The sequence below is a fragment of the Bison bison genome, unplaced genomic scaffold (assembly GCF_000754665.1).
Source record: "Bison bison bison isolate TAMUID 2011002044 unplaced genomic scaffold, Bison_UMD1.0 scf7180017864089, whole genome shotgun sequence".
Lineage (NCBI taxonomy): Eukaryota > Metazoa > Chordata > Mammalia > Artiodactyla > Bovidae > Bison > Bison bison.
Window position 1 is genome coordinate 1,168,802 of NW_011494661.1, and position 9,377 is coordinate 1,178,178.

General features: G+C 59.0%; 1 protein-coding gene across 1 annotated transcript in view; it reads right to left on the bottom strand.

The window, feature by feature from the left end:
- Positions 1-126: 126 nt before the first annotated feature.
- The window catches only part of EHD1 (EH-domain containing 1), a 20,689-nt gene continuing 11,438 nt past the window's right edge, over positions 127-9,377 (bottom strand). The window contains 3 exon segments of the mRNA XM_010838014.1: positions 127-2,061; positions 2,517-2,681; positions 5,151-5,563. Of these exon segments, the coding sequence (XP_010836316.1) occupies positions 1,537-2,061; positions 2,517-2,681; positions 5,151-5,563 (1,103 nt within the window). The 3' untranslated portion in view covers positions 127-1,536.

The window sequence follows — 9,377 nt, forward strand, 5'->3', positions numbered from 1 at the left end:
GACCCTGCTGGGCTTGCCAGTCTGTCTCTGCTGGTATCTTGGCCCCCACCCCCTGGCTGCCAGCGCCCCGGCAGGCACTGTCGGGGGCAGGCCCTGGGAAGAGACATCTCAGAGCCAGAAGCCAGCTTCAGCACAATTTAACTTTTTTTAATGCGAGAAAAAAAAGTCATGTCTTCAGTTGCTTTTTCTCTCCACGGGCAAGTGTGGTTAAGCCACTGAAACTTCAACAGTGAATTCCCGGCGAGGCAGCGGCCTCCATCCTCCTGATACTGTGTGGGGTGGGGGCCGAAGCCCGCTACAAGTAACGAGGCCAGTTCCTGGGGATGCGGACCCAGTGGGGGCCTAGAGAGCAACACTAGGAGGGTGGGCCGGGTCAGAGGTTGGAGTGAAGCAGTCCCTAAGACCCCCGAGGGTGTGCCAGTGGGAAGCCGGCTGCCCTCGCCACAGGGCCTCTGCGATCACAGCCCTGGAGGCCAACCACTGGCCCGCAGGAATGTCCACTGGCCCCGGTGGGCTCGGGTTTCCCGCTACTCAGCCTAGGGGGCGCCATTCTAATGGCGTCCAAGTGGAGCCCTCCTCAGGAGGAAGGCAGGTGGGAGAGGGTAGGGGCTGGACGGTCCCCGGTCTCTGTCTGGCCGCCAGACCCGGACTGGGGCACCGAGCCCCACTAGGTTCCTGAGGACCCGCCGCCCACCAAAGTGGGGCAGGGAGGTGCCAGAATGTTCCAGGGAAGTGAGAGGATGAAGCAGGGAATGCCGCCTCTGGGGTCTCCAGTGGGGTGTGCTCCGCACGCACACCTCCCATGGCTCCTGACTGGAGTGTGGGGAAGGAGACAAAACTCACAGCTTCTGAACAAGTGGCTGGGAAGTTACCGGAAAATTCAGTCAAATACGAAAAGGGTTACTTGATAGAAGAAAAACTAGCTTACGTATTTCTCTGGAAGACTTTCTCCACCCCATGCCCCCTGCGCCCCTGGACTCCCCACAAAAAGGGGAGCAGGCCTGGCTTCTGTGATGCCACATCGGGGGATGCGGGAGCAAGGGCAGGGCCTGTGGCCAGGGCACCTCGGGAAGGGAAGGAGGGAGGCACAGAACCAACCGAATCTGCGAGAGGCGGCAGAGGCCAGGCTGGGCGGGGAGGGGGCCATGGCCTGACTCAGCCTGAGAAAACAGGGACCCTGCGTCCCTGTCTGCAGAGGCCACAGCTGCAGGAGGGGCGAGCCAGGCAACTCCCCGCCTCGGGAGGACAGAGGCCCTGCGTGCGCGGGGCTGCCAGACAGAGGAGGAGGCAAGAAAGAACGCTGCCTCTAACGTTATATATTAAAAATATCCATAGTTCTTATGCACAAAATTCCGTCATTCACATGTGAGTATCACCCCTGCCTCCCCAGGAGCAGCCTTAAGAGAAAGATGGTGGTTTTCCTTTGCAAGCTGAGGAAACAGCACTCAGTCTTTATGGTCTTGGGAACTGCGGGCTACCCCCCACCAAGTCTCCGCCTGGCCGGGCACTGGGTGCCGGAGTCTGGCGGCGGGGCACTCACTCGTGCCTCCGCTTGGAGGGCGGGACCAGGTGCGGAGGCAGGTCGGCGGGCAGCTCGTGGCCCTCCAGCTTGACTTTGATGAGGTGGTTGGCCAGGGCGAACTCCTCGTCGTCCAGCAGCCCGTCCCGGTCCACGTCGGCCAGCTTCCAGATCTTCCCCAGCACAGTGTTGGGGAGCTTGGACTTTACCATCTCCTTCGTGGCGTTGGCGCCCGTGATCTTGCCGTTCACGGGCGACAGCGTGTAGAAGATCTCGTCGTAGGTGGGCTTGTCCTTGCCCACCACCCACTCGACATCGTCGATGCCCTCACCGGCCCCCTCGCCATAGCCGTGCCCAAAGGGCCCATTCATGGTGCCGTCAAAGGCACCGCCCTTCACGACCTGGGCGGGCATCAGGGACTCCTCCTGGCGCACCATCACCATTAGCCGGGCGATGTCGTTGGCCAGCATGTCGTCCACTGTGTCCAGCAGCTTGGGCTTCAGGGCCTGGAATTTGCTGAAGTCCTGGGTCTGCAGGAGCTCCTGTCGGGGCAGGGGAGGGCGGACAGGCCTGGGTCAGGCCCTCCTGGGCTCTGGTGCCACAGGTGCAGCAAAGGGTTCCCCAGGGAAAAGAGCTGGCTCTACCTCATGGCCCGGCCACTTCAATCCTGGCTCCCCTATCTCTTAAGTCGGAGGTAAAAACAGTCCCCTCCTAGCAGGGCTGAGGCAAGAATTAACTGGGAGGAGGCTGGGGTGCCTGGCACAGCCCCGTCCTCTCCCTACCCCTCTGGGTGAGTCACCACATTCCCCTGCGAGGTGTCACGGCCCGGGTCCACCTCTCCCGGGTCAGCTTCCGATTGGGTGGGGTGCTGCTTCCACTTTGGGAGGCCCCACCCCGTGGAGCCGGGGTTCCCTCCAGAATCACCTTCCCGGTGCCCCGAGCCGTCTGCATTCCGATCCCCACCAGCCCGCTCCCAGGGCACCGGGGGCGGCTGTACCTGCATCTTGCGGAGGTTGGGGAAGTCACCGGGGGAGATCTGATGCTCCCGCTCAATCTTCTGGTAGATCTCGCCCAGGTTGTTCACCAGCTCTTTCTTCTTGCTCTCCTTCCCGAAGACATTGGGCATCTCCTTCTTGAGGGAGCTGATGATATACGCGTGGACCTGTGAAGACAGGGAAGGGGCGGAGTTAGGTGCTTCCTGGACACCTTCTCAGGGCGTTTCCTGATCAAGTGATGCCCAGCAGGATCATCAGGACTGCCTCGGGATGACTAAGGATTAGAAAACTCCCACAAGGATATTCTCAGATGTTTCAGGCTTTATCTAATTCAGTACCTTAGTTGGGTATATCTAACATAGATCCTGCCAATTAGGGTGGCACATCCTTCCCTTCCCTACAGCGGGCAATAATGCTAGCAGCCTGTCAAGCACAGCCCTCCAATCCCATGGCCTTGCCAAGCAGCGTCCAGCTAGGAGGGCTGCAGCCAGCCAACTTTACGCCCTCTTCTCCCAGACCTGCCAACTCCACCCTGAAAAACCCTTCCACTAGCCTGACCCTGTCTTCCCTGCAGGGTTGAAACCTGGCTGAGAACTGCCCGAGGGAAGCAGGTTGGTCACAGGGTCACAGTCACAGCTTTGCTCATTACAGGCTGGCAGAGACTGAGCAACTCAGTCCAGGAAAAGGAAACAGTCTCACAACAGCAGGTGCAGGACAAGACTGGAGAGGCTGGGGCTTTCCAGGCAGGGTGACTCAATGTGCCGAGGGCCACGCCATTACACACCATCTCTGCAGATGAACAAGCAGGGGCCCAAAGCCTGCCCCTCGTTCTGTCCTGAGGCTGAGCAAGAACCCTGCAGGAGTGGGGCTGGATGGCAGGCTGGGACTGGGGGCGGGGGCAGGGGGGGCGGGGAGCGGGGCAGCGGTGGCGTGGTCCTTTCCTGAGTGACCAAGCAGAAGTTGGACTGGAAACAGGAGGCCAGCACTCCCCTCCATTCACCGCTCTCTTCCTCAGCTCAGGACACCACTTGTCCCTTGAGGCCAGGAGCCACTTACATGGATGTTCTAATGGGTTCCTTTCTCAGAACCAGCTCACCATCAGGAAGGTTCCAGAAATGAGACAGCTAGAGAACCGAGCAGCCCCGAGTCCTGTAGGGCGGGGTTCTCTTAGCCCAGCCCTGAGTCCTCCAGGGCAGGGTTCTCCCTCTTTACTAAGCATATAGCAGGTCACAGGAGACTGTGTCCAAATGCAGATTCCGGTTCACTAGGGCAGAGGTGAGGCCTAGAAACCTATGCTTCTAGCAAGCTCCAGTCTACTGGTCCTGGGGCACTCTGGGTAACCAGGGTGGAGACACACCAAGAGGTGAAGGATGAAGGGTCACTGCCCATTATTTGGGACAGGGAGTACTCAGAGCTACCTGAATTCAGGCCTCAAGACAGTGGGTGTCCTGAGTCACTGTTTGGCCCACAACAGAGTGCCAAAGCCTCTGGGCTGCACACAGGCAGTCGGCTCCACGGGGGCAGGAGCACTGCCTGGGGGGGGTGCCCGGCTCTCCCAGGACAGGGCTTGCCCCTGGAGATGCTCATGATGCGGCATTATTCAAAATCATATGTCCTAAGAGGATATGCCATTGATCCCGTGGTAAAGAGTCCGCCTGCCAAAGCAGGAGACTCGAGGGACATGGTTTCCATCCCTGGGGGGGGAAGATCCCTTGGAGAAGGAAATGGCAACCTACTCTAGTCTTCTTGCCTAGGATATTCCACGGACAGAGGAGCACAGGGGGCAACAGTCCATGGGGTCGCGAAGAGCCGGACACGACTGAGCGTGTGAGCACAGACACACAGGGAACATGCTCTGCTCCTCGATGCCTGAAGGGCCCACTGGCAGCATTAACCTTCCCTTTCCAGACACCGGAGGCTTGTGCAGCGCTCGGCCAGGCGCTGAGGCTCCGAACTCGAGCAATTCAGATGCTGTGCGCAGACGCCAGCAGGCCCTGAGCTTCCATGGAGGGCAGGGATGGTTTGCAAGGCCTCTGGGGCGGAGGCCACCCAGTGGCTTCCCTGGGCCCGCAGGCCTGCGCCCCAATTCTCCACGAACTACCTCCTGTTCCAGCTGAAGCATCACTTCCCGCCCGGGTTCCCCCAGTCTGGTCCACCCTCCTCAGGACAGCTCCCCAGCCACCTGCTTGGTAGCAACCAAGACGATACAAATAAACCGTGCTTTCTTTTCATCCTCTGCTTTCCCCTGTGCGGCGGACAGATGCTGGGAGGCTGGGAACCTGGCAGTTCCCACTGCATCCCCGCACGTGCTGCAGGCCCTCAGTGCTTGGCAGGCCTGGGGGGCCAGCCGATGAGGCCTCGAGCGGCTCCCCACCCACGCTCCGCCCCCCCCCCATGCTCCACTCCCCAGGCCGCCCCTCGGTAGAGTGGCATCTTCTTGTTTTGATGTTTATGTGTTAAAAGGAATCTCAGTGAGGAAGAGGTTGTACCCATGGGTGCACAAGAGGACAGATTCAGACGAGGCATGGCACAGTGTGGCCAATGAGTGCAGGGCTGGGTCTGGGGCACCCAGTCCCAGGGCCCCGAACTGACACCCCAGAGCGCCCTGGCCCGCGGCCGCCCGCCCCACAGTCTACCTTGGCCAGCCGCGCCCTCTTGATTAGGTCATTGAGCTTCCTGAGGGCAGCGTTTCGGGGCAGAGACTGGATGTCTTTGAAGAGGTCCTGCTCCTCGGCTTCGAAGAGCTTGCGGTTGTCGGGGATGAGGAGCGGGTGGGACCAGAAGGAGCCGATGTACACCCGGACCACCTCGGGGGTGTTGATGATCTTTCCCAGGGACCACATGAGGGCCCCGTAGACCCGCATCAGCTGCTGCGTCTCAATCTGGTCGGCCTTGTTCAGCACCACACGGATCTTGTCCTCGTGGTTCTTGAGGGCCTTGATGACCTCTGAGAACTCGTCAGAGATGTCCAGCTTGTGGGCGTCAAAGAGCAGGATGATACGGTCCACCCGCTCGGCAAACCACTCGAGGACGGCCGCAAAGTCATACCCTGCCGGAAGAGAAAGGGTGGGTCAGGGGCCCTGGGGGTCTGATGGCTCCCATCTCTGAGTTGGCCTGGCACTTCTTACCCTAAGTTTCCAGAAGGGACTCCTGTGGACAGCACAGCACCCTGCGGGCAGCAGGTCAGTCAGGCACCCCCTACTTCCGTACCCACCATGGTAGTGCCCTCACCCATGCAGCATATGGCACTGAGAGGTGCTTTACAAACAAATAACGGAAAATGAAAGTCACTCAGTCGTGTCCAACTCTTTGCGACCCCATGGACTATACAGTCCATGGAATTCTCCAGGCCAGAATACTGGAGTGGGCAGCTTTTCCCTTCTCCAGGGGATCTTCCCAACCCAGGGATCAAACCCAGGTCTCCCGCAATGCAGGCGGATTCTTTACCGGCTGAGTCACAAGGGAAGCCCATAATAATGGAATAGGAAAAAAAAAAATGGAATACAAAAAAATAAAGCCCAAATAATGGAAAGAAACTCATGAAGTCCAAGTCCTAAAGTGGGAACAACTATGGCAAAAGCGAGGAGGAGAGCGAGCGGCACAGTTCAGCACCAGGCGGTGAGGGCAGACTTGGGCGCTCCCAGCTGGGCGCCCCTGATGGCAGCCACAGGTAAGAGCAGGAAGACCTGCCGCTGCCGCTTGTCCAGGGCTCCATGCTGGGCTCCTGTGCTTCAGGAGCGCCATGCATTCTCTACAGCAGGGGTTGGCAAGCTACAGCGCAGGGGCCGGATGTAGCCCTCCACCTGTTTCATAAAGTTTATCGGAACGCAGCCTGCTCACCTGTACTGCCTCTGGCTGTTTTTGCGCTATGACAGCGGGGTTTGGCTGTGGCAGAGACCACGAGGCCTGGAAAGCCAGTGATTTTGAACACTCTGACCCTAAGAGAAAATATTTGCTGACCCTTGCTCTATAAACCTATGAAGTGCTGCAAACCACTTCCCCCTCTAAAATGAATCGGCTGGACTAAGCCCCAGTTCCCGACTCTATTCTGTGCTGTTTCCCACCAACAATTAAGGCTGTTGGTCTGCGGCTGCACTGCTGACAGAACCGTCTGGTTTCAGCTCAATTCCCGGTCCCCCAGCTTCAGACTGAATTTCCCAGCCTCTCTGCTGCAGAAACGAACAAGCCATGAAAAGGTGCACCAGCCCTTTTTCGTCTCCCTCCCTGAGGCCTGGAATGCAGGTGTGAGGACAGGAGCTGGAATACCTACCGTGGGTTCAGGACTATCATATTTCACACAAACTATCAGATGCTTCATTGAAGCCAATGGATCTGTGAGTCTCTGCAATAGTGGTTTAATTGTAACACATTTTTACAATTATGCCACCTCAAAATGCTTCTACCTGTACTGTCCCCAGAAAAAGTAAAAATTCTGCTTACCTTTTAGGAATACTAAGGAGTGGTAGGAAGACCATGGAAACAAGGGCTCAAGAGTCTTTGGGAAGCTTGGGTCCCAGCCCTCGAGCCGCCACTATCTGCGTGACTCTGGGCAAGTCCCCTTGTTCCTCACCTGCTGGCCAGAAGCTACCCCTCCTAGGATACCTCCTAGGAACCACTGTGTCCTTCCCAGAGTACAGTCACGCCCCTGAGAAGGTGCCAGAGAAAGCACTCCTGTACAGAAGGGCCTGGGACACTGCCCAGAAACAGGCCAAAAACCAGCCCCCTCTACTGCAGACCTGCACCCACACTCCCCACCCCAACCAGGCTGGGATTTAAACAGGCCTTCTCCAGACAGCAGGGAGCAGAAGAGGAGCAGGCAGAGGGGGAGAGCAAAGGAAAGGACCAAGTGTCAACAAAAGGCCCAGAGTGGCTCACAGTGCCACAGAGAGGGCATCCTCCCTGCTTTCTTGTAAGGCGTGGGCTGAGCCGTCCCGCCAAGCCTCCCGGGCTGAACATGAGTCCAGCCTTGCAGGCCGCCTCCCCTCCAGCCAGAACACTCCCCCGGGGCGGGGGATGCTTTAAGATAAACCGGGCAGTGTGGGGCTTGCCAGCGGTGAAGCTGTGCCTGGTTAGACAAACATTCCGGGTGCCCGGCCCCCAGTTCAAATGGGCTCCAGGGTTGTCTGCCTGCCCAAAGCAGCAGCCACGCAGGCCTCTGCATCTGGACATGCAGAGACAACACAGGCCTTTAGTAAGAAAGCCCTGGAGTTCACTCCCAGCTCAGGCCACTGACTCTGTGACCCGAAATTCTTAACTTCTGAGTACACTTTTTTTTATCTGTAACAGTCAAATTACAATTCCTTCTCCTAAGTTCACAGGGAGGACTACATGGACTCCCAGCACAGGCCCCGGCACCGAATGCCGGTCGGGTAGGCTCAGGCCGGGGAGAGGCGGCAGGGCCCCCGAACGAGGTTCTGAGTCACTGGGGTGCGTCACTGATCAGGAACCAAGGGCGACACACCAGTCAGCCTGGCTCAAAGCCAGAGGCCGGCGCTGGTCCTTGTGGGAAGACGCCGAAACTCAGGGAAACCCCAAACGCACGGCTTCCGTCGACTTAGCACGCAGCCCGGCCAGGGCAACCTGTTCCACCACAGGACAGGGTGGGAACCAGGATGCTCTGATGGGAGGCTCCGCCCACCGGCCGCCTCCAGTTTTTGAACAGCGGGGGAGGGAGGCGGAGTCGGGGACAGCAAAGCCCCTGTGAGTGTGAACTTGAGCCTGGGCAGGGGAGCCATCAGCCTTCCAGGGGCCGTGCAGATGAAGGAACGGCCAGGCTACCAGATTCCCTGCACTCAGAGGGTGTAGGAAGGCAGAGGGTGAGGGCCCGGTCGCTCCCCCGCCCGCCACCACCAGGCTGCGGGCTCCAAAGTACAAGGTCCCCAGGGCCCTGGAGGAGCAGAGAGCGGGCCAGCCCCAGCCTCGTGGCCACCGCCTTTTATGGCCGGCTCTGGGAACAAGCAGGTCAGTGCTGAGAAGGCGATGACTCAGGACTGAAGGGCTGCTCCCTCTCGGCAAAAATGAGGCCCCACTTCTCGCCTCGGCACATTGTTCGTCCTCAGACCACCACAAGTCCAAACGACCCGAGTCCCACAGCTGGGGAGGCGGTGATGCCAAAAACGAGCTGCTGGGAGAGAGGCGCCCTGATGGGCTGGGCTCGAGGCCCAGTTAGCTTTGGCCTGGGACTCAGGACGGCATGCAGGGAGCTGAGATCACCCCCGGACTCCACGCAGCTTGGCCTCACTCCTCCAGTCCCCCAGTGGTGGGGGGTGGGGGGATCTGATTGGGGGAGAGGAGGAAGAGAGAGAAAGCAGGAGGAGGAAGATGAGAGGAGGAGGAGGAATCGCCTCTGAATGAGGCACCAGGTCCACCAGCCCCACCCAGAGTGAGCGTGGCCTTGCCTGCAAACCCAGCTACTCGCCAACATCTCAAGTTGGAGCCAACAGAGCGAAGAAGCCCATTTTTTTGCAGGTGAATGAAATTTCCTGTTTATATGGAAAGTGCTCACACTTTTGGTGAGAGAGACCGGGTGGCTGGCCAAGCACGCTCACAGGTCATGCACAGGGTCTCAACGCTCAGACTCGAGAGACATCATCGCAGGTGGAGGACCACGTCCTACCATGTGGCTGCGGCCACGGCAGGGGTCCCCAACACCTCAGCCTGTGTGTCTCCACGGGCACCGAGGGCTGGACCGACCCACATCAGGGATGCTGAGAGCAGCGACTGAGTCTGCGTTCTGTGCCAAGGGGCTCAGCGGGAGGTGACAAGTCCTGGGACCAGGGACATGTCCAGAGAGGAGCCCTCCACCCCCAACACTGCCCCAAGCACTGAGCTCCAGGCTCTGGGACATCCTAGAGGTCAGCTTT